The 25,634-nt window shown below is 43.2% G+C and overlaps 1 protein-coding gene across 4 annotated transcripts in view; it reads right to left on the bottom strand.

The window, feature by feature from the left end:
• LOC115939585 (protein kinase C alpha type-like) overlaps positions 1-25,401 on the bottom strand; it is a 156,018-nt gene extending 130,617 nt beyond the window's left edge. For 3 of the 4 annotated variants that reach the window (XR_014140428.1, XM_031023991.2, XM_081804654.1), the window contains exons 1-2: positions 24,959-25,401; positions 21,926-21,957 (exon numbers count right to left, since the gene is read on the bottom strand). Coding sequence is in view for 3 of the 4 variants with exons in the window: in XM_031023991.2 (XP_030879851.1) it covers positions 21,926-21,957; positions 24,959-25,131 (205 nt within the window). In the remaining variant the exon portion in view is untranslated. The remainder of the gene's footprint in view (positions 1-21,925; positions 21,958-24,958) is intronic. The other variant, XM_081804653.1, reaches the window with a different exon arrangement.
• Positions 25,402-25,634: the final 233 nt, after the last annotated feature.

Here is a 25,634-nt window from a genome sequence, read left to right as displayed (position 1 = left end):
AATTGGGTTGTCACCATGCCTTTTTTTAAATATTTATCTTAAAGAGCACACAGGCAGGGGATGGCGGTGGGGAGAGAAGCAGACTCCCTGCTGAGCAGGGAGCCACAGCTCAACTCTGGCCCTGGTGATCGATCCCACAACCCATGAGATCACAACCTGAACCAAAACCAAGAATCAGCCACTTAACTGACTGCGCCACTCAGGCACCCCGTCACAATGTATTCTTAAGTGACAAAAGTATCATCTAAAGATGTATATAATTCTTAGCATACCAGAAAAGAAAAAAAAAAACACGTATACATTAGAAGAGGAAGGAAATTTAACAAAAGATTAACAAAGATTACTTCTTGATAGGAAGATTGCAAGTTCATTTCTTTACATTTCATTTGCAACATATTTAACAATTGGAGGGAAGGAGATGTTTAAAAATCTGATTCCAACTGCAAAGTCAAGGTTTCAATTAAGAGCAGCACCTTAAAAAGTTTCTGAAAGTAGCCTCCAGGAGAAAGACTCCACGTCCTTGTGCTTGTCCTGCCAGGGCATGGAACAGGTGCACTCAAGGAGCCACACATCCTCTGGGGGTTGCTGACAAGAATCGCCTGCACTGGAGAGGACTCAACCCCCTTCTTTCCCATTTACATACTCCAGACTCCTCCTCAGCCTCCAAACAAGTACAATGCACAGAACTTGGGAAGTAGTTCAAACAAGACAAACCTATCAACAGAATTATATAAAACTAGGGGCTCCTGCTGGGTGGTTCAGTAAGTTGAACATCTGCCTTTGGCTCAGGTCATGATCCCAGGGTCCTGGGATCAAGCCCAATGTCAGGCTCCCCACTCAGCAGGGACCCTGCTCTTCTCCCTCTCCCCCTGCTTGTGCTCTCTCTCACATGCGCACATACAAGCACTCTCTGGCTCTAATAACTTTTAAAAAAAGAATTATAAAAAACTACATGGCCATGCAAATAACCTGTCTTGAAACATATTAACGTAGACCCTTCTAATAGGGTCCCCTTTAGTCAGACTAGACCACTTTATCCTTGAACATCCATCAGTACAGCTTGATAATTCATGCTAGAACAGCAACACAAGTAAAGACTAAGTGCTTTGAGGAATATGAAGCTTTTCAGCATTTAGGGGAATACACTCCCACTAATAACCACTCGTATTTGTTATACTTTGTTAGACTATTAGGCAAACTTATTTTACCATTATTTGTAATTTAGATTTCACTGATGTAGACTTCCTGCCTCCATGCTGATTTCTCTTGGAGAGCTATTGCTGTGCACAGCACATGGGACAGAGGTGCTGGTCAGGTAGGGCTGAAGGAAAATCTGATGTCTTCATCTCACCTAAACAAAGACTTAAGGGAAGAACCAGATTCTCTCACAAAAAGATCCCTTAAAAATACCAGAACTGATTTTAGACCTCAGAAAATTGAAGCATGAATCTAGCTAGGCTGACAGTCCTTGATGCTGGTGTTCCCCTCCCCCCAACCCCTGCACACACACACCCCCACCCCACCAAACCCTATCAGAAGCTAGGAATTAATTAGATGCCGTGGGTGTTGCCAGAATTCCCGGGGTCTATCCTAAGAGGTAGTACATTTATATATCCTACTATGAATGGGGCAAAAATATTTTCTCCTGCTCTGGTCGTTAGATTCAAAAGGAAAATACTGATTAAGTCTTCAAAAGGCAAAAAAAAAAAAAAAAAAAAATGCCATAAAAATAAGTGCTTTAACAAGGCAAACACTGTGTACTTGACATTGTCTTTAAGACCGTTTTCATTAAGGCTGTAGCGATGCATTTAACAACTAAGGTTATATTTAACAATACAGTTGTCAGCAGTTTCCTTCCCAGAAATAAAGATAATACAGATGTAGCAGGGACCAGAACACTCAAATATTCCCATTCTTCTCAGTCACTTCCAATCGTTTCCCCCGCCCTGAGTGGAAGGTCACATTGCTCTGGTCAACAAGCAGTAAGCAGGGTGTCCTTTGCGAGCTGAAACGAGGAGGAGCCCATGTGGGTGGATACTCTGGTCTCTCTTTCCCTAGCTTCTGAAGGAGGCAGCCTCTGGTGCTAGATGCCGACGTCCTACAAGACCGTGTGGACAAGAGTCCACTCCCGGACTCACAGTGGACGTGTACGGCAAGGAGGAAGCAAACCTCTTGTGTTAAGCTACCACTGTGATTGGGGGATGAATGTGTTGCCTGGGCATGGAACTGCCAATCCCAACTAATACAATCAAAGTGTAACAATATTAAATACAGAACATGGTACCAACCACATAGTCTCCAGAGGGTTGGCGGGGGGGGGGGGGGGAGATGCAAGGCGGTGGGAAGACAGGAAGCTCAGGGTATAGTCTTTCCACCTAAACTACCAAGACCGGGTTCTCAGAATACACAACGAAGACCGTCACATGCCCAACCCCTCCTTTCCTGACAACACAAGTCCAAGAACCAGGGAGCTAAGATCCTAAATTATCTGACACTCCATTTCTACAAATTTCTCCAGAAGCACCCACTAAAACTTATCTTCAGGGCAGTCTTCATCAGCAGAATCTTAGACACGCCCCCTTGTTCATTTATGGAATTGCTCCAGGGTTAAAAATATGGAGTACTAACAGACAAAATTCTTAGGAAGAGAGAATAAACAGTCTATGAGTAGACAGAGTGAAAGCATGTGCCTTCTTCATTCCTACCAGGATTCCCAGAGTCTGAACCCATTAATCCTACCACCAGCCGCATCCACACAGACAGGAGTCCAAAATCCTTTTTTCTGTTGCTGTTTTAAAGTTCATCTTATAAAATTCTGTAATCTAGTTCTCAAGCACATGACCCTCCAAATACCTCTTCCTGAAATCATGCTGAGGCCCTCTTAATGAAATACTTGAAAATGAAGTCTCTAATGGAATATCATAGCTTAAAATCTCTCAAACACTGACAAATGCTTGCTTGCCTACTGATCCGTTTTATCTCTGCTGATAGGATGGATAGATATTACAGCTGTACAACTAAAAAAAAAAAAAGTCCTTTTACGGATATATACAAATGTCTTAGCTGAGTAAAGGCAGAGGGGCAATGACTGGGGTATGTACCTCCCTTGATTAGCTGAGAACAGCTTATCCCAGCTATTTCCCTCTGTATTAATACCCAAGAGAGAAGCAGAGAGGAGTCAAGACAGCTCGGTAAAGACTGAGTGTTGAGTGCATAAAAATGTTTAAAGAATTCCATTTTCTGAGGGTTCTTTCTAAAGAATGAAAGGATAACATTTTCAACCTGGTTGGTTGAAAGACACGGACCTTCCCAGGGAGCCATACCCTCAAAGACAATTCATGGAAAGACAGAACTACTCTGGGTAAACAGGATGTATTTAACTGAACAGCCTCCGTAACTATCCAGGGAATTACTGCTCAGATAGTGGTCATCTCTATGTCCTTTACTCTTTGCCCTACGGCAATAAAGCTCCACCCCCAACATCCCATCAACACAGCTCCCATCTGTAAATTTCATCCTGTCTACACCAACAGATCCCCTTCTTCCTTTGGCTTTCCTATACCAGAGCCCCTGGTTTTCTTCCTGCCTCACTGACAGCCTCCTTTCCCCTCTCTGGCATGCTCATTCTCATCTACACAGCCAATGGAGGTCAGGGTTCTGCTATGCTGACTGTATTGGCCCTCTCCCCCAGGCATACTAATCCTTGCCATGTCATTCAATTCTACCTGTAAGCAGATGAATCATGTTTGCTCACCAGCTCTGGCCACCCCTCTCAGCTCCAGTGGCCGAATCCAGAGGCCTTCCTGACATTCACCTTCAGCCCTTTTGGAGACCTCTAAGGCACCTCTTTCAACAGGTTCAAAAGTCTTATGCTTTCCTCCCAAAATCTGGTCTTCTCACTTGCTACACAATACTGAGTGACATCATCACTCTTCTGATCTTTGACATTTGTCCATCCCCTTCCACAGCCAATTCATCACCATGTCCAGCTGATTTCACCTACATAGACCCTGGATTTGTCAACATCTCTCTACCATGACCTCTCCAGTTGTAGGAAATCTCTCACCAAAATGAGGACCGGTCTCTCACTGGGCTGCCCCATTCACTTCTGCCCACTTCTAGTTAGTTCTCCATAGGACAGGTATGATCCTTTCCAAGGAATTTCTGATCAGGCTACCCTCCGCCTTAAAGCTGTGTGAAAGATCCTCATGGATCCTAGGCTAAAAGACTGGGTTAAAGATTTCTATTCAAGATCTGCAGGATGGCCCCTGCCTACCTCTCCAGCTTTTTGTCACTCTGCACCCTCACTCAGAACACTCCAGAGTGTGGGGGGGATGGGCAAAATAGGTGAAGGGTACTAAGAGGTACAAACTTCGAGTTCTAAGTCTCGGGGATGAGCCTGGCTAGCTCAGTTAATAGAGCAGGAGACTCTCAAGTCTTGGGGATGAAAAACGCAGCACAGGAAATATAGTCACTATTGTAATAAGGTTGTATGGTGGCAGAGAAGGACTACACTTACCGTAGCATTACGTCATGTATAGAACTGTCAATTCACTATATTGTATACCTGAGACTGTGTATGTCAACTATACCTCAATTTAAAAAAAGGATTTGGGGCGCCTGGGTGGCTCAGTTGGTTAAGCGACTGCCTTCAGCTCAGGTCATGATCCTGGAGTCCCTGGATCGAGTCCCGCATCGGGCTCCCTGCTCGGCAGGGAGCCTGCTTCTCCCTCTGACCCTCCCCCCTCTCATGTGCTCTCTCTCTCTCATTCTCTCTGTCTCAAATAAATAAAATCTTTAAAAAAAATAAAAAATAAAATAAAATAAAAAAAGGATTCACCAACTAAACCCGTAAAGTGGAGGTTAGAAAACAGCATCAGTGTTCCCTTACTGATCATTCAAGTCATGTTCATGAAACATAATTAGAATTTTAGCTTGATAAGGTTCTTCTTGGAATTGCCATAGCTATGCAGCTATGGTCATGACTGCTCTAACAAAAAGAATGCATTACTGCAGATATTAAATGCTTGTTTTTATGATTTTAGTCATAACTTAAAAAAAAAAAGACTAACAAAGATTGTTAGATTTGCTTTAAAAACTCTAGTAATGGAGGGCTGCTTTGGGTTCCCAAAACACAGTGCTCCCTTCCTTGTAGGGGGGTCTGTACAAGCTGGTTGCTTTGCCCAGAAAGCCTTTCCCTTTTTCTTCATTTAAATAACTCCTTTTCAACCTTAAGAGCTCATTCAAATGTGGCTTCCTTAGGTGAGATTTTCTGAACCCCCAGCCAAGTTAGGCCCCCTTTTTATCCACTAGCAGAGTCCTTATGCCTTTCCTTTATAATTCCATAAGCAGTCTATAGTCATTTGTCCACGTGACTATTGGATTAGTGGCTGGATCCATTACTAGAGGGATTACAGCAGAGATGGTCTCAGTTTGGCTTATTTATATCTCCAGCATTAGACACTGTGCTGGGCAGATAAAGCAATGTTAATATATATATATATATGTGTGTGTGTGTGTGTGTGTGTGTGTGTGTGTATGTATATATATATATCCATTGACTAGATCATAACCTAAAGTTTTTTACCTCATTTTGTGAAATTCTCCTGTAAACTTGTATTAATGTTCAAATAAAAGCTAACTACATAAAATGAGAGATCTAAGGATAGAGCAGAAAGGAATTGAAATAATTAAGTCCTTTGGATGAAGGACAGATGTTTACAGAGCTGATTTCAAATGTTTGGAAGTTATAAAAGCAGAAAATGATAAAAATATAGGAACATTTTTAAATAAGCTGATTATCAAAAGTAAAACAAAGGTGATTACATCACCTTCAGCAAATCCCTCCTTTATTGAACTTTAGAGTATCAAGAATTCACAGATGCTGATAAATTAGAGCCCTGTCAAATAGAAACCCAAAACAGGAAATCTGGTAATCCCAAAAAAAAAAAAAAAAAAAAAAAAAAAGGCACATGCCGCCAATTCTAAGAGAAGCCAAGTTTGTGATGGCCAGACTGCATCCGACTCTTGGTAAGTTCAACATAATAGATCGCAGCAGTTCAAAAAGATGGACAGAGCAGGCATACAGCAAAACTAATTACAAAGTTCCCCTACCTCGGTTAAGGACAGAAGAGAGGACACTCCTAGAAAGTAAAATGGTAGGACTGAATTAATCTTTGATCAAATAAACTCATTCCATGTATCTTTGAAACCTCAATTTAATGTTTGCCAGGCTTGACTGCACTTGTTTTATATTCTCCTCTCCCACCAGAATATAGGACAGGAAATTAAAGAGCATGTTCTTACCAACAGATTTTCTACATTTTAATGTGAGTGATGGGGGTGTGTGTGGGGGGAGAACAACATCTGGAACCAAGTTGTAAAAAAAAATGGGTAATGTTTCAAAAATATGTAAATCCATGAAGACTTTACCTTTCCAAAACCACTTTTTTGGACGAAAGTTCACAAAAAACCATGTTTGATAAAAAAAATATTCCATAATCACCATCTATATTCAAATACTAAGCTAAACAGTCACTTAGTTGTAGAATTCAGGCAACACAACCTCTGCACCTCATCCATAAAATAACCTGTCCTCATTTCATTACGAAGATTAAATAAGATAGCTATGTGATATGCTTTACACCTAGCCATACACAAAGGCCATACGTAATAGATTTTAGTGACTGTTATTCCCAGCAGTTAGCAGTGCCTGGTAGATAACATGTACTAGGTATATATTAGATTTACAGTAGCCAACCACAGATGGAAGTCTTCAGGCCTCAACATCAACCATAAAACCGAATACTTCATATAAAAGGCCAGGTTTTTTTTTTTTAAAAAAAAGGAGGCGAGGAGAGGGATAAGGAGACAGTAATGGAGATTTTAAAGGTCAAATTTGCACAAATAAGATTTGTGCATGCAAAAGCATGCAGTCTTATAAACTCAAAGTAATCCTAGGGTTCTGTCCAGCTCAAAGGATTGTAAGCAAAATTTCAACACACACACACACAACTACCCACCCAATAGGGCTTTTCTCCTCTCCCTTAACTCTGTTCAATTTCAGGAACATTGCATCCTGATTTACTGCTTCCAACCTGATTTCCTCTGATGTATTTCTCAACAGAGCATTGTACTCCTACTACCACCAACCACTGCTCAGGTTAGGGTCCCATTACTTCAGCCGTCATCATGCTTCCCACAAAGTCAAAAACAAAGGTGTGCTCCTAGTAGTTCCTCTACAGATTAAGAGAAAGGGGGACTCCAGAGTGATTACTTGGGCCAAAGAACTCTGTAAAAGACCACAAAAATCAAAACAAATACCAGAGGGTGCCCGGGTGGCTCAGTCGTTAAGCGTCTGCCTTCGGCTCAGGTCATGATCCCAGAGTCCTGGGATCGAGCCCCGCGTCGGGCTCCCTGCTCACTGGGGAGCCTGCTTCTCCCTCTCCCACTCCCCCTGCTTGTGTTCCCTCTGTCAAATAAATAAAATCTTTAAAAACAAACAAAAAAATACCAGATTTCAACTCTTCAGAAGTTCACATAAATTGAACGGTAAAAATTGTCAGCTTAGCCCCATCAGAAGTCAGAAAAAAGCTAACATTTTACATGCTAATAAAAACAGCATCAAGGAATAAACGGAGCTTCTCCCCCCCCATCCTAAACCAACTCCATTCCTGCTTAAGACTAATTCCTAGCAACCAAGGATTTGTTGTGCATGAAACTTTCAAAATGTCAATGGTATTTTTTAAATTCAGTACCATATGATTATTTTTCAAAGATACTGTCCTCGTATGGAAGAATTAAAAGGCAGAAATATAAACACTGAGCAGCAAGGTGATCAAGCTCTCCCATCTTCCTTATCCTCAAGAGATCAATAGCTAGGAGGGGACCTGGAAAGTAGCCAGCCTAGGGATGTCAAGTAAGTTTGCTGGTCTTCCATGTCAATTCCAATCAACTGGTATTTAAGGCTACTTGGAGTACAGAGTTGAGGATTCTGAAGTTGAAAGAGGATCATGATTAGTATTCTCTGCCATAGCCCCTGGCAACAATGTCACATATTTGCTACCCCCCTTAGAGAGGCCAACTCCCTCATTACAAAGAGGACAGGGGCCCAAACTGGATTCAAACCAAGATTACCTAATTACCAGTCTAGCACTTCCTATGTGATTTTTTTTTTTTTATATAAAAGTATCCTTTAGATCTCTATGCATCTAAGTCACACTTACCTAGTTAAATTTTATTTTTAATTTTTTTAAAAGATTTTATTTGAGACACAGCAAGAACATGATGGGGGGAGGAGGAGAGGGTGAGGAACAAGCAGACCCCTCACTGAGCAGGGAGCCCAACACGGGGCTCAATCCCAGGACCCTGAGATTCAGGACCTGAGCTGAAGTCAGATGTTTAACAGACTGAGCCACCCAGGTGCCCTTACCTAGTTAAGTGTTAAATTCCTGAGTGAACAGGCCCTCTAATTCTTATGAAAACCCTCCTCTCCCGTATCAACAGATAATGCATGCTTCTGTACACAGCAGGTCCAAGAGTAGATGAATATCTGCTGCTTCAAACAGGAACACACCAAACTCCCCTCTCATGTGCTTATTCTCTTTGCCCCCCGATGTTCCAGTACACAAAAATTACTCTGAAGTGCCAATTTTGATCTTGTGTTGGAAATTAAGACCAAGAACAAGTAGAACAAGGACTGTGGGTGAGGCTCAGACGGTAAATAGCTATTTAACAATTAGCAATTCTTTCCACTGCCACCAACAGACACCCCCCCACACACACACATTCCCCCTTACTTGGTAAGTACTTGGTAAAAACCGAAATTTGCATAGAGGTATAATGAACATACATTTGGAAAGACTTGACCACCTGTTTCCCACATGTAGCATGCAGGTGTTTCCATGTTGTATACCGTATAGCAAAATGTAACAAACCAATTCTACTACCTAAAGGGTCCTCAATTTGGGATACTTTGCTAGGAAAATACACTGGTGTTCTTTGACATTAATATACATGGTGACTAACATGCACATGGTTATAATGGCATCTTAAAAAACCATGACCCAGACTGAACCTGAGTCCAATCAAACCTCTGCACCCAGGTGCCATTTTGCTGAAAACAGAGGAATGTGGTATGCTGCACAATGAGCATCAGGATCAGCAAAAATTCTGACCAGGAGAAGCTCCACAGGTCCAAAGACCCAGGTACTCCCAGATACATTATAAGGGAAATATATGTAAAATGTAACACTGAGATAAGCCAGTGAGAGATCTATGGAAACCCCCCTGTATCATTTTTCACCTTTCCTAATCTAAGTTCAAAATAACAGTTTGAAGGGAAAACAAAACAAAAACAACCACCTATTTCTTCCAAAGGTTTAAGAAGGAGCTTGATGAAAAAGAACCCCAGTTACAGCCAGGGACATTTTAATCATCTGCAGAGGAGATGTGGCTGGTGTCTCAGTAACAAGCCCCCACTCACTGGCCCACCCTAGATTCAAAGGTTTTTTTTTTTTTTTCCAGAACTGAACAGAATTACTTGAAAAGGCAAGCTATAATCCAAAGCAGGTGCAAAGGAGCAGTCACAAAGGGGGCATGGAAGCTTCCTACACTCAACACTTAAGTCCTATCAAAATTTTTCAAAATTATTCATACACAAGTCAGCAGTGGTATTTTTTCCACTTAGAATTTCCTAATTTTGAACATGGCTCAAAGACTGAGAGCAATAAAGATGTCCAAGAATATTGCAGGGAAATTCACCAAGAATCTAGGACATGAAGAAAATTTTTCCAGGGTAAAATTACAAGACTTACGTTATTTGGGTTTAGATAGAAAATAAATTTTGAGAAAGGTATGCATAAACAAACACGTCATCAGATCTGTCATTTTGTATACTTTGTGTTTCTATCACCGTATCTATTTCCAAGGTCAAAACCTCAAATCAACATCACTGAAACTACAAAATAAAGGTATGACTTATGACTTCTGTATTTGGCTGTACTCCTGTCTGGAAATAAATTCTAAGGGTGGAGTTACTTTTTTCTTAAATTTTTTTTTAAAGATTTATTTATTTATTTGACAGAGACACAGCAAGAGAGGAAACATAAGCAGGGGGGAGAGGACGAGGGAGAAGCAGGCTCCCCACCGAGCAGGGAGCCCGACGCAGGGCTTGATCCCAGAATCCTGGGATCATGACCTGAGCCGAAGGCAGACACTTAACGACTGAGCCACCCAGGCACCCGTTCATTAACCTTTTAAAGATTTTATTTGACCAAGAGAGAGAGAAAAGAAGTACAAGCAAGGAGAGAAGCAGGCAGAGGGAGAAGCAGGCTCCCCACTGAGCAGGGAGCCCAATTCGGGGCTCGATGCCAGGACCCTGGGATCATGACCTGAGCCGAAGGCAGACGCTTCACCGACTGAGCCACCCAGGCACCCCAAGGGTGGAGTTACTTTTACTACAGAAGGCAAAAACCAAGTAAACTCAATGGCTCCATTTAGTCACTCTTCGCATCTTGTCTAGGGGGCTACTAGAAAGATGTGCGTTTGCAGATTAACTAGATACTAATTGATTTGTGCATATATATTGCAGGTAATATATAAAATACTAAAATTAGCTCTGGTGTACTATCTCAGCATAAGATTAGTAGTAGATAAGAAAAAGGAATGTGGCCTGTTCCTAAAGAATCAAAAGTTAAAATTGGAAAGACAAAAGTCAAAGAAAAATATGCAATTTCAAGTAGTCCTCTCTCTTGCTCAGAGTCCTATCCAACACAAATTCAAGGTCTTATTCCCAGACTCATCATCTACACTATAAAAGATAAAGATACAATCCTTAACAAAACTCCTAGACTTTAGAGCAAGATGCATATTCATCCCTAGAAGGCACAGCCATTTTTCAAATAAAAGGAATCTAGTGCCTACTTTGTCTGCAGATTCCTGGTATCTTTTCTTTAAATACAGAGATTGGATGAGCACATATACTTACTGGCAACAGCGCCTAAGAATCGAGGCTACAGGTTTACGAGGCTAAAGGTTTACGAGCTACCAAGCAGCAGGAAGTTAACAATGGATGGAAGCTGGGGCTAGGGATGTAGGTGGTCACAATTGTGTGGTTATATCAAGTCACTTAAACTCTGCTGGCCAACCCCACAGCTATAAATTCAAGGACCTCAACTACATAGTCTCCACAGTCCTTTCTTGCTTTAGAATTCTAAAAACATGGGGTGCCTGGCTGGCTCAGTCAGTGGAGCATGCAACTCTTGATCTTGGTGTTGTAAGTTCGAGCCCCACGTTGGGTGTAGAGATTACTTAAATAATAAAATTCCAAGAACCTGGCTCTTCCTGAATCTGTGACTACAGAATTCACCAAGGAGGAAAACAAAGGGGAGGATTTAGATGTATATTAACTCAGATTATTAACCCACATTTAAACACAAGCATGTTTTTATCACCTAAGAACATGTAACTTAAGCAATATCAAATCCAATGCTTTTTAAGAGCTGTCCAGGTTCTTTCTCAGTGACCAAAAGTTTTGCCCATCTCATGTGAATATATTCTACCATTTCAAATAAGTTAAATACCCCCAAGAAAGTCTCCATATAGTTGCAAGCTGTTAGGACAAAATAAACATATCGAATTTAACACAAAAGGGATACACAGGAAATGAAAACAAGGACCAAAAGGTAACAGTGCATTTCAAAATTCTGAGATAAAACTTGGGCCTTCATTAGCTCTGTACCAATGAGGGTCAGTTCACCATCTTATCCAAGTTACTATCATGAACGATTTTTCCTGAGTTTGTGCTTTAAGTTATAGAAAACATTAATACAATGAGAGGTAGAATACAAAGTCTAATAAACCAAGAGCCTCATCCAATGAGTTATCCCCGCTCTACGCCTTCACCTTTCAGCTTATTCTTCTACATTTTATTAGATTCACTTTAGACCACTAAGGCAAGTCTTAATCATACCAACTACTCCAGCAACCGCCCAATAATTAATCTTCATAAAATGTAATTCTGCAAGTTAATTTGCATCACATAAGCACAGACTCTGCTCAATACCAGCAGGTGCCATAGTGCTTGATGGTACAATTAAGCAAAAAGGGAGAATAAAGACCATGCATCTCAACTCTTATCCCTAAACTTGCATTTAGACCTAAATAAAAATCAGTCCTGCATGCTTCTGAACTGCTTAATGTTCATCGGATTTTTAAAGGTATGCATGTGGTAGAGAGAAAATTTAAGAATGAGGTTTTCCATCTTAATGACTCATTCGGATTAAAGAAAGTAATGTGAAACTAAACAAGTCAACTGAATGATCAAACTCAGCATGTGAAAAAGATTTATTAAGATTTCGAAATCAGGCAAATGACTCATAACTTGATCATTGTTTTGTAATCCACCTATTAAATGTTAAACATCCATGCACAGCTTATGATTACAATTACACCGAAGAAAAACACTCAGGATAAGATGAAAGTAGAAATTGAACTATTCTCTACATTGTAAGTAGATAAGAATTATGTTGCAGCATCTAAGATTTTTTGTGTCATCTCCCATTTTCATGTTTTAAGAATTAGTTGCATGCAGGGGCGCCTGGGTGGCTCAGTTGGTTAAGCGACTGCCTTCGGCTCAGGTCATGATCCTGGAGTCCCGGGATCGAGTCCTGCATCGGGCTCCCTGCTCGGCAGGGAGTCTGCTTCTCCCTCTGACCCTCCTCCCTCTCATTCTCTCTGTCTCAAATAAATAAATAAAATCTTTAAAAAAAAAAGAATTAGTTGCATGCACTCATTCAAAAGGAAAATACATTAAGCTCATTCACTGCCTCTTAATTTCAAGACCAATCCAAACGGAAGCTAACAAAAGCCTTTACAAGGACATGCCTAGCTTTCTTGAATCGATGAGCGTTTTATTCTAATTACAACAAATGGCATCACAAATCCTACTTTATTAGATAATCCTGGAAAGGAAGAACGGATGAAAAGAGAACAGGGGGCGCCTGGGTGGCTCAGTCGTTAAGCGTCTGCCTTCGGCTCAGGTCATGATCCCGGGGTCCTGGGATCGAGCCCCACATCGGGCTCCCTGCTCAGCGGGAAGCCTGCCTCTCCCACTCCCCCTGCTTGTGTTCCCTCTCTCGCTGTGTCTCTCTGTCAAATAAAGAAAGAAAGAAAGAAAAGAGAAGTAACAGGGATTGGCTACTTATCTGTACAGCTTCAGATAGTAAACAACTACTGCCCATTAAATCCATATATTTACTAAATCTGCCTGGTCTCAAGAGCACCAGACCACAGACCAACAACCGGACTTCTCTCTGCCCCCGCGTCCGCTCCTACAGAGCAGGAATGGTAAGGCCAGCTCCCCGCAGGGCACGAGCATCTCCTAAACACAGGTCCACAAAGCAGTAGTACAGGAATTTTTCTGTTGCAAGTCTGAACGCACAGGAAAATCCATCTTCTGTTCCAAGCTGCAGTGTTCCGCAGCACCCCTCTGCCTTCCTTCACAAAGGTTTCTGATCAGGTTTATGATCTCCTGAGTTTAGCACCACGGAGAACGAATAACCCCTGATGAGCCAGAAGTTGCAATTAGTACGCTGTTTCCAAAACCGTGATTTTAAATAGGCTAGTTCTTCTTCCCCTCATTAATGTGTATGAGCAAATCTTGTCTCAGCATCTCACCTCTGGTCATATAATTTCCACGCTGTAACACCTGGACTTCCAACAGGATGTCATCAATTGTACCAGGTTCATGAGAGAGACCCCCCCCTTGGAGTAGTGTCAAAGCCATGCACTTTCTAAATTATTTTCTAAGCTCCAATACAATTCGTCTTTCACATGGAGATACAACGCTTTAATCTCCTGTAACTGCCACCTTCTTCTGCAAACTAGGAAACCTAAAAAGATAGGAAATCCTGTGTCAGCACAGAAGCAGTATGTGGGGAAAAGCATGTAGTTCTTATATACATTTGTGGAATCTGCTTTTCTGTTGGGGATCAGCACTGGCGACATCCTGAATAGTATGCCCCCCTACACCCCCCGCCCGATCCTGGTCTATGCTGCTCCCTGAACATGAGCCTTTCACCCCTCCTCTCCTTTTGCTCCAGTTATTTCCCTCCCTTTAGAAAACCTTCCCCCAGCTCTTCAAAGGAAATTCTCTGTATCCTACTCCTAATGAGCCCAGAAAACATCTCCCCACATGCTTCAACAACCCCTATTTCATTTGGACTTCTATTATGAAGTTTTCTTCACCCAGTGTTTCCCTCTGCTCTGATGCCAGGGACTCTGACCCATGCCCCGCGGTGCCTGGCACGATATACAGAGCAGGTCCACACATCTGGCAATGATCTCCTACTACGAGCAGTATCCAGAGTAAGTTTACGGAGTTGAACGACTCTTCCTTTTTCCACACCTCCATAGTCAAGCTAGTGACATAAGCCTAATGAACAGAAGAAACATTAAAGCCCTCTGTTAAATTATACAAAGGGGAAAATGGCTTCTGGAAATAGATTTCTATGAAAAACGTAATGGAGAGGAATGATGTGATTAATTGTCAGCACAAGATCAGAATTTAACCAATACCAATCCTGAAGTGTTCACTTCTCATCCTAAAGTCTAACCTAAGGTTTCACCGTTTGGTAGAAAACAAGACCTGAAATAAAGGTTTGTCATGGAAATTCTGACAGGAGGACAGTGAAGCCTTAATTCTGTCACCAAGAAATGTTTCCATGTTTCCCTTCATGCCATCATTCTTTCCTCTAATATAAATCCAGGCTTTGTAAGTACCGAAAAAGTTTCCATTTGGCTCTGAAAAATGTTTTCTGCAGAACTGTTTGAATAGGAAGCCCCGCTCCACCCTGCCAGCCTGGTACATTCTTCAGCACACTCATTTCTAAGGGGGAGAAGATCCTGTGCTTCATGGGATGCTCTGGGGATGAACGTGCGCAAAAAGTGAGCGCTCCAACACATCCAGCATCTTGCAGCATTTACCATTCGTCTCCCCTCTCAACAGACTGAGATCTTTAAAGTGACTAATTCAGTTCTAATAGTTCCACTCGGGTGCTTCTATTGCCACGTTCATCTGGCCCTTCTCACATCAAGGCACAGAAACCTTTCAGGTACACGAAGTTTAAAAATATCAGAATCAATAAAGTTGAGCTACTACTGCCTGGAGCATGACCGTCTGGGTTTCAGCTATTAGCCATCTTGAAGTAAAATAGAACATTTAAAGGACTGTACCAAGTACGTGTAGTGGAGCTGTATTTTTTTTTTTTTTTAATTTCTATTCATTTGAGATGGAGACAGAGAGCACAAGCAAGAGGAGACAGAGAGGGAGAAGTAGAGGGAGAAGCAGGCTCTCCGCTGAGCTGAGAGCTGGACGTGGGGCTCGATCCCAGGACCTGGAGATCATGACCTGAGCTGAAGGCAGACACTTAACCATCTGAGCCACCCAGGCGCCCCTGGTTTTAATTTTTCACCCTGTACCCAAGACCTTTCTCGGCTCCAGCTGTGGTCCAGAATAGGCTCTGGTTTCATCTGTGGCAATACGATTCATTACGGATGCCTAGATACTTCTCTAAAGACAGGAGGCACATTAAGTGGTTTATTCCTATTAGATTTAGCATTGCATAGAACTTACAGATACAAATTAGCATTTTCTGTTCTTTATTTTGAATAGATATGCTTAGCTTCAGAAAATACTTTTTAAGTCACCTAAAGATCTATCTTAGTGGACAGAACTTTGAACTATAAACTAGATTTAAAAAAATGGTATGCAGGCAGAAGTCACTGTGATCCTTCTGATTATGGACATTCATATCATATCTCTCCTTTTATATAATCACACACCCAACAAATATTTATATAGCATCTACCAAGCGCCAGGCCCCGCATTAAACCCGGGAGACAGAAATAAGACTCACTTGTTCTCAAGGCTAGCAGAGGAGACAAACGACTCAGGGTGAAGGGTCCTAGGATAGGGAAAGCATCCAGAATAGCAAGGAGGATGGAAAAGGTCCGAACTAAACTTTAGGCTGAGACTCACAGGTGAAACAGGTGTTAGGAGGGGGGAAAAAAAAAAGTTGGATTAGAACAGGACACTTTCTGGGAAACTGCAACTTATTTACAATGACTGGTGGGTGGAGAGAAGGAAAGCATCCTTAGACGAGTCTGGAAAAGCAAACAGACTTGAAATATCCTGAGGAGCTGGACTTCATCCTGATCGGGAAACTCTGCAATGAATGCTATTTTGAAAACTATACTTGGATTGAAAACAATACTTTGATGGAAAACAAATGAGCAAACTAAGGGTTCATAGGCCTAAAAACTTAAGTCTGAATAACATTACCTAGGAGAGTGAAAAACTCAGAGGGTAGTAAAATCATACCATAAAATTAAAGCGGAAACTCCAAAGTCAGATTCACCTGCAAAAATTATTAGGGGCACCTGGGTGGCTCAATCGTTAAGCGTCTGCCTTCGGCTCAGGTCATGGTCCCAGGGTCCTGGGATCGAGTCCCACATCGGGCTCCCTGCTCAGCAGGAAGCCTGCTTCTCCCTCTCCCACTCCCCCTGCTTGTGTTCCCTCTCTGTGTCTCTGTCAAATAAAATCTTTAAATAAAAAAATTAGGGTTTCTACGGCCTAGGAGAAGGAAGAACCACTCCATAGGCTACAGCATCGGATTCTGGTGGAGAGTGTGTCAGTAAAACAGAATGCTTGCACTTAATGCACTAAGTGAAAGTAGAAATTCAGAAAGCCATTAATCAGAAATTGTTTCCAAACAAGGATATAGCACCAAATGGGAATACCCAACAGTTCTGTCCATGCGTCCCTGCTTCTACCAAGTATTCATGCATTTTTGTGGAGGAAGAAAAGTGTTGGGCAGTTGGAACTGCTTTTTTCCCCATCTGTACTGCGCTTCTCTAGGTTTTAGGTATTCCTGAACAATTTCATCTTCGAAGCGGAAATCCTTTGATCGGACCTCAGTGCAAAACCGCCAGAATTTCAAATTACACTCTTCCATGGATTGGTGTCCCCAGAATTGTACTGATGACCCCGGGAGCTCACTTATAGTTAACATAGCTTCCAGTTTGAGGAGTAACCAATGAGACATGGGGTGCTGAGATGCTAACCCCGGGTTTGAAGATGGAAAATCCTGGTGTCACCTGTAAAAATCAGCAGGTTGTTGCTAAGAGTTTAGGAATGGCTGATCTAGTACATAAGGACAAATCTGTTAAAGGCAGCCAACTTACTTGGACCTCAGCCCCCCTTCTATCTCCTGGCACTTGGTGTCCACCCCGCTTGGCCCCCAGCATCCTATAAGCATCCCATAAGCTGTGATAACTAGACAGCCTTTTCTGAAAAGATGCCAACTCCATCCCCTTTCTGTTAAAGGTCATCCTCCCTTAAATCAGCCTGGTTTTCTGGAATTCTTTTGCTTACAGAGCCAAGAGGGGGAGGGCGGGGGAACTTTCTTCTTCCCTCAAACATCAACTTTCATTCTTATAGAAGGGATAAGAAACACCATTCCGCTCAGGTGAGCTGATGGAAAGATCTACCCTGAAACACGCCTTCAAAATGGAATGTCAAAAGCTAAGGGAAACAGATTTTTAACCCATAACTGCTGAAAAACAGAGCTTCAGTTAGAGTCACAGGTTAAACACAATATTTGGTGTGTGCTTAGCAGAGAAATAGCTCTGGGTTCAGAACGGATTCAGAGCAGCATACTGAAGTCACACAAATGTGCATTCAATTCCCTACAGACCCCTCAAATATCCAGTGTTGATCATTCAGAGCCCCAGTCTCCTGTTGATCATGGTCATTGGTGGGGATGGATTCTGATGCTGTCTCTTTAGGGTATCTTAAAGATCCTGGCTTAGTTGTTCATTTTGATTTGTGACATTAAAGAATAGAAAAAGCAAAAAAAAAAACATGCTAAGATGAATCAGATGTATCAGGCTATGTAAGTATTTGGCACATCAAATAAGCAGGTCCCATTTGGAGGCTGTTTCTATCACTGAAATTTGATAAGTGAGCCAGTCTTGTTGGGGGGGGGGAAATCAAGTTGACTCGTTCCCTTTTCCAGTGGTCAAAGTAAGAGATAAGATCCTTTTGGCCCCACTGCCTCAGAGGAAGACAACATTCGAGCAGCGTGGTGGATGGCTCCGCTGTTCCAGGACAACAGCTCTTGGAAGCAGCCAGTGCACGAGACTATCGACACAAGACAGACCTTCCAGGTTTGAATCTCAACTTCAGTGACCAGACCAGACCAAACCTTTCTCCCTCTCCTGGGGAGAGGAGGGAGGGACTAGGCTGTGGGTGAGGCCCAGCTCTCTGCTAGACTCACAGGAGCAAATCAGCCCTGAGGAGATCAAGCAAGCCAGGAGAACGTGAAGCCAAACAAAAATCAAAAGGCAAATTCTGTCATTGGGGGTATTTCAGATCTACAAAGGGACAAGCTTGTCTTCATCTCTAAGAATCTTAAGAGAATTATTTTGTGGCTTCTCGATCTACTCTGCACCCTTCTTTGTTCTCCCCAGTGTTTAGGGCCCTTAGTTTCACTATTTTAGGCAGCCAATGTTCAGTGGGATCCTGCTGTGTGACTTGCGCAGGTAATATCCACATTTTCAGGGCTGGCTACCTGGACTGCAATCTAAAGGGCATAGTGTCCACGGAGCACAAGGGGCAACAATCCAATAGATCTTCAGAAAAGTTTCCTGCTTCCACACAGATTACATCTTGGGGAAGGAAAGAAGTAGGGGGAAAAAATCTTTATATGCTTGTAAAAGGCTGTCTAAATAGCACAGATTAGAAGTTTTGAAGGACAACACCTCACATCTTGAGTCCATGTTAAGAACTAGGAGACTAAGTGAAATAAGGACTATTTTAAAGCTATCTTACATGGACTCATTTGGAGCATATGCGCCTCTCTAAAGTATACTTAGCTACCGATATTGTATCTACTGACCAAAGCAACCTACTACATACCAGGAGCTAGAAGTTGCTGCCTTCATCAGGTGAGAAAACTGATAAGGAATAAAAGAGTCTCAACCCTAGCTGCCATCTTCAGAGGGTCTGTTACCAAAGGCCCAGGAGGAGGAGGAGATATCCTCTTGATGAATGGGACTACCAAACAGAGCAGGAAAGATTTTAAGGACATTAAGAGAAAACAAGTATATTCTAACCTAAATGTATTCTAAAATGGTCGGATGTTAGGGGGGGCCTACGTGGCTCAATACAAGTGTCCAACTCTTGGTCTCAGCTGGGACTTGATCTCAGGGTTGTGAGTTCAAGCCCCATGTTGGGCTCCATGCTGGGCATGGAGTCAACTTAAAAATAAAATGGCCAGATGTTAGTACTTTTGAGAATGTCAAAATGGAAATGTTAGGTAACTGTATTTGTGCAGTTAAAAAGCACTGTCCTAACATCCAGAAGTTGTAATTATCATGTCTACTCGAAGTCAAATATAGAGGACACACACTAAACAAGACAAGCACATAGCATGTTACAAATAGGTTGTATTTGAAATAGTTTATGAATTCAGACTTGTAGATGCAGTACATAAACTCACGTAAGGAGACCTGTGTTTACTTCAAAGAACAGTGCATAAAGTACATTACATATTCACTGCTCTATTTTGTCTAGTTCGTAAAAACTAAATTTCAAGTATTAGATAAAGGCAAGTCACAGAATAGAAATGGCTAAAACAAGTTTGAAAAATGTTCCGACTTACCCAGATTAAGATTTGGGGGAGGGAGGGGGCCTTTTCACCCACTAGAGCTAAAATGTCAAAGATCTGCATTCTCCAATATTGGTAAGAGTGAAAGGAAAGGGGAACACTCAATACTGAAGATGTAAATTGTAACATTTTGAGAGCAACGTAGCTATACTCCTTAAAACTTACAGTGTACACACATGTTCTACGTATTCTAGAAATACTAGTGTCCAAGGATATTGACAGCAACACTGGACTAGTAAGAGCTTAGAGAAATGGATAAGCTTGATACACCCACACATGCACCACTGAGTAAGTTAGGACAAAGGTTTTAATGGGGAAGGACATCCACCATATACTATGGGGTGGGGGAACAGCAAATGATAGGATTTAAAATGTTGAGTTTTTAAAAGCTATGAATGAGTGGATTTTTTTAAGATTTTTATTTTTTTGACAGAGACACAGCGAGAGAGGGAACACAAGCAGGGGGAGTGGCAGAGGGAGAAGCAGGCTTCCCGCGGAGCAGGGGGCTCGATGTGGGGCTCGATCCCAGGAGCCTGGGAACATGACCTGAGCCAAAGGCAGACGCTTAATGACTGAGCCACCCAGGCGCCCCAATGAGTGGATATCTTAAAAAGAACTTATCCCTGAAGGAAAGAGAGAAGGGCATAGAATTTCACTTTTTATGACAGTTATGCTAACATAAGACTATTAATCTGCTAATCCACTCAAAAAAGTCCATACAATCGGGGGGGGGGGAGATCATGCAGGCCCCCCTTGTGCCCCTAATATAGCCACTGATTTCACCAACAAAACTGACTCCAACAAGCAGGTCTAAAGGGGACCAACCTTATCCTGAAGTCTTAGTATGTAAGAAATGGTACCGTTTAGCATGCCTCCTTTCTCCTCAAGTGTTCTTATGTTTCCATAGGTTCCCACCCAAATATTACAACAATAGATGCAAATCAGTTGCCCAGAACCACACTTTCCACATTTAAACTTCAAAACAAAAAACAAAAAACACATTTCAAGCTGAGACCCAAATATTGCCTAATGTAAATTCAGGTCCACAACTAAGAAATGTAAAGAGCTCCACCTTCCTTTCATCTTTTGTAAAGAGGGATGCAACAGACGGTTCTCTTTATTCTTTAAAGGAATATCCCTTGATTTCCCAATGTAACTCAGTGATTTTTATTCAATAGGGGTTTGAAGCACATCTTGAAGGTAGATTACACCATAAAATACCTTCATCAAAAACAGATTTAGAAAGTGTAAGAAACAAGTTCATGAATTTGAAGAACTTTAGAAGCTACCTCACTAGCACAATTTTAGAGTTATAAGTACACAGTGTCTCCCTAACGTGCTTACTATTAAACAGTGTTAGGATAAGGTTTTCTGGGTTGAATGTACACTTCGCACTTTCCCTAATAAACCGATGCCCAGATGGGAAATGTAACCAGAACTACACAAACATAATATAGTGAGCAGGAGAGCTAGATGGTGGGCTAGGAGCCTGGGATGCCTTCACAAGGTACAAAGTATTAAGTTTAGACAAATAGAACGGAGCGTATAAGAAAGGAGATACTTGATGTGCATAAAATGGGACTACACATCCGAGGTGGAAATAAATGGACTTCTGGAAATAAGTGGATTTCTTTCCGGATGCAATCAGTAGTACATATACACATTAAAGGCACATTCACACTAAAGGAAAAACATGCCTCCTAGCACAGCAACCCATTATAATCTAGGAAACTTTAATATGTGCTAACTTGGTTCTGAACAATCAGTAATCAAAAACACAAAACTACTAGAATGATGCATGGCCTAAGATTAGTTACAGAGTCCAACCCAGTGCATAGGTAAGAGATAAAGAACAAAAACGAGCAAGAACAAGAAAAGCCACATGAATACAAAGTGATTCCATTTCTTTTCCTCAACACCCACACAAAGACAGCAGTTTCTGACAAGAATGTTCTTGGCAAAAAATAAAGTTACAGGAAGGTTTTTTTTTTTTTCCAATGAGAAAAAGGCAGCTCCATATGCAGATTACTAGGCGATACGATTTTTTTTTTTAATGGCCCAAATTTACAGACCTCATTTTGAAAATAATTTTTTTTTTTTTGGATCACAAAGAAAAGAGGACTAGAAATACTGTTCCTGTTTGGAATGCTTATTTCGCGTTGTACTTGAAAATAAAATCCAATGTGGCAGCTTACCTTGGCACTGGAAGCCTTGTTTCCCAAACCCCCTGAAAAACAGAAACAACAAAGTATCTTAACATATTTTGTGTTGTATACCATATTTTAAGCCAGTTATGAGACAAAGTACTCCACAGAATTAAGGGTTTGTACATAAAAACCAATGATTTGATAGGAAAAACATGCCTAGAGTACTGAATAAATTCAACTTTGGAAAAAAAAAAACCTACCTCTGGATAGCCTCCAAAGGCTCATTGAATTGTTTCAATGTATCAAGGTTCTTTCCAGTTTACACTGTTACCCATACTTAAGTTTCCAGACAAGAACATGACTAGGATATTCAGAGTTAGCTATAATATTCAACAAATACTTTACAGTTGAAGGAAGTGCTTTAATTTTGTCCCTAAAGACAAAATGAAAATCCTTTTTCTCCCTAAACACAACTAAAAAGTGGCTTCATTTGTTGTGAATGTACTTAAAATAGGTGTCTAGAAACCACCAAACAGTACCACCCCACATTAAATTTTGGTTTAAAAGGAGCCAGATTTCACAAAATATTTTTATTGGTTGCATTTGAAGTTATGATCTAATTTTTTTAGAGCATCAATAGCATTCAAAGCAAATACAGAGGCTATTTTGTTCTTGTAAATTAGAAGATTTACTCTGAGCAGAGAGCCCTACCATGGACATTAAATTGTAAACACTGTTTCAACTACGATGAACTGCATTAAAATTCTTAGTCATAATCTCTTGCTTTACATAGCATTTTAAGTTGACAAAGCACTTCATGTATCTTTATATATAACTTACTCATTCCACCAAACAGATTTAAGCCCAAACATTTATAGTTTTAAAGTATCAGTATTTTAATAGTTAAAACAAACTTGTAAATTACGGACCCATAGACACAATGAAAGACAACTGAAGTTAAAACTACTGCTAGATAATCCTGGTGAATATTTTCTTGGAACTTTCAAGTAGTTTCTAATTAAAAGTATTACAGGAATTACTCAGGGAGGAAGCTGACAGGGAGACCTTTATTTTCCACTTCACATTACACCTGATGACCTCAAGTACCATAGCAGTTCACCAGGGGCGAATCCTTTAGAGCAACTGATAGTGGAAAGACATTAGCTAGCCTGATTATGTATGTTGCAAGTCCCTTTCCTAATTCACCTACTCCGCCCCACCCCCAAAAGTAGTCTGCAGTCTCAATGCTCCCTTTTTATGGGATCGCACAATCGGCATGGGAGGCTGAACAAGTCCCCTTAACTAGATGCAGTAACCTCTTGCCCTGATGCTCCAAGAACTTCTTTTAGATAGCCTTATCTATAGTTACTTTGAGCACAACTGCTTCATATAATGACTACACAGTGGAAATCATTCGCAAAGGTGGCTGTGCTTTTCATGAAAGTACTTTTGAGATTTCTAAAAAGGAAAGGAAAAAGCACCTTATTAGCACCGTGTGGCACTCCCTTAGAGATGCTTTTCCCCAGGTGTGATGGATTCGAATAGCCATCCATAAAGGAAAAGTTAAGCATCTTAGGACGCTTGTGGGGCCCTTAGAGGTGATTTTCTCCAGATGTGATGGATTCAGATAATGCCATCCATAAAGGAAAAAATTAAGCACCCTATTAGCATATTTGTGGGGCTTATGATTTCCCCCTGGTGTGAATTCAGATGCCATCCATAAAGGAAAAATTAAGCATCTTATTAGCACATTTGTGGACTTCATCCTTGGAGTTGCTCCCCGCCCGCCCACCCCGGGGTGTAATGGATTCACACAGCCATCGGTAAGTTCTGCCTAGGGCCCCAAAAGATACATGCCACAGAGGGTTAGTGGCCCTGTGGCACTGTCACCCCAGTGCAGTCCCCTGACCTACGAGAGACCGGAATTAAGGAACCCTCACCATAACTCTGACTTGGGGAGTTTCCTACCTACATTCAGGAACAGGAGATAGAAAAAGGCCGGGTATTTGCCAACCTGAGAAAAAACTGCTCACTGCTCAAACTGGAGCACCTAGGGTTCCCTACGGTTCAGCTTTCTAAACTTTGGGGGTTGGGTCACCATGTTCTGAGAGTCAGTAAGAGCCATTAGCTCTCACTAGAAGAAGGTATATACAGTTCTGCCTAGCTTCGCAGGGTTCAAAGATCCCTGAAGGCCATCCCTTTAGAAGTCCCCCCCCAAACCCCTGAGCCCACAAGACCGCATTAGCTGTAAACTCTGTACCTGAACTCCGACACCTTACAATAGTTTTCTTAACTAAGGCCTCTGTCCTCATCAGCCGGGCTGCAGGTCTAATCTCGTGCTAACAGGGTCTATTTTAAAAGACTCCCTCTGCCCTTCTGCCATTTGCCTGCTCGGTTTTAATTCCCCTCCCCCACTGCAAGCTTTCAACAGTTTGCTGCCTCTCCGCTCTCCCTGGGCTCACCCTGGAAAGTCCAGTCTCCCGTGCCCAGCAGATATAAGCTACAGTAGGCAAGGACCCAAGGTTCCAGAGGAGTCCAAGCCCGCTGGGAAACAACACTCCCCCCTCCCCGAAGTCGCCCAGCCCGGCTCGCCAATAACTTGGACCGCGCGGCGCAATCGCCGCCGCTCCCCGGTTACTCCGGGCGTTTCTCCGGGAAACTCTGCCCTTTGGATTCTCTTTCTCACTCTCCCCTTCGCTCACATCCAGCAAGCGGCGGCTCCCCTGTCCGTACAGAAAGGCGGGCGCGCCTGGGAGACGGAGGAGACACCAGACCCGCGGAGGGGATCAGTGTCACTGCGGCGCGGGGCCAGCCTCCCTCCTGCGGTAGGGGGTGTGACCTGGCAGCGACTTCCCCGGGAGTCCTGCCCGCGAGTGTCCCCGGCGCGCGCGTGTCGTTCCGGGCGAGAGTTCGGACTCGGCCGGCTCTCTCCAAGTTCCCCGACTGGGTCAGCCCCAAAACAGGCGCTCCGGGATTGGGGGGCCCGAGCGAGGGTCCCCGGGACGAAGTGACCCGGACTAGAGAGGGACCGGTCCCCAGCCCCGGGCGCCCAGCCGTGCGCTCCGGCCCGCGCGCACCTACCAGATGAAGTCGGTGCAGTGGCTGCAGAAGGTGGGCTGCTTGAAGAAGCGGGCGATGAATTTGTGGTCCTTCACCTCGTGCACGTTCTTCTGTCTCAGCGCCCCTTTGCGGGCGAAGCGGTTGGCCACGTCCTGAGACGCCGTGGAGTCGTTGGCCGGGAAAACGTCAGCCATGGTCCCCCCAACCACCTCTTGCCTCCGCCGGGGAGCGGCAGCAGCCCCGGAGGGCCGGGGGGCGGGGGCGGGGCGGCGGGCGACCCCGGGCGGGAGCGCCGGCCGGCAGCCGAGGTCGCGGAAGCGGCGGCGGCGGCGGCCGGGGAGAGTCAGGCCGGAGCGGGCGCGGGAGCCGGAGCCACTCGCTTGCTCGCCGGCTGGCCCCACGCTCACTGACAGCCCTGCGCCCGGCGCTCGCGCTTCCTACTCTCGGCGGCAGAGGCGGCCCGGAGCGGCGCCGCCCACCGCGCATGCCCCGAGCGCGAGCCGCGGGGGCGCGCTTGGGGCCGGGGGCGCGCTTGGGGCGGACACGGGTGCCGGGGGAGTCGGCGCCTCCGCGTTTTGCGAGCAGCCCCGGGAGGGCAGGCGGCGGCCTGGGCCGGGCCCGCCCGAGTTTGGGAGCGGAGGAGGACGCCGGGAGGGGCGGGCCGCTCTCCTCCGCCGCCTTTTTCCTTTCCTTTCCT

Source organism: Leptonychotes weddellii, chromosome 15 (genome assembly GCF_054177405.1).
Source record: "Leptonychotes weddellii isolate Sample4059 chromosome 15, ASM5417740v2, whole genome shotgun sequence".
NCBI classification, from domain to species: domain Eukaryota; kingdom Metazoa; phylum Chordata; class Mammalia; order Carnivora; family Phocidae; genus Leptonychotes; species Leptonychotes weddellii.
The sequence above is the reverse complement of the archived record's forward strand: the minus strand, read 5'-3'. Positions and strand labels throughout refer to the sequence as shown.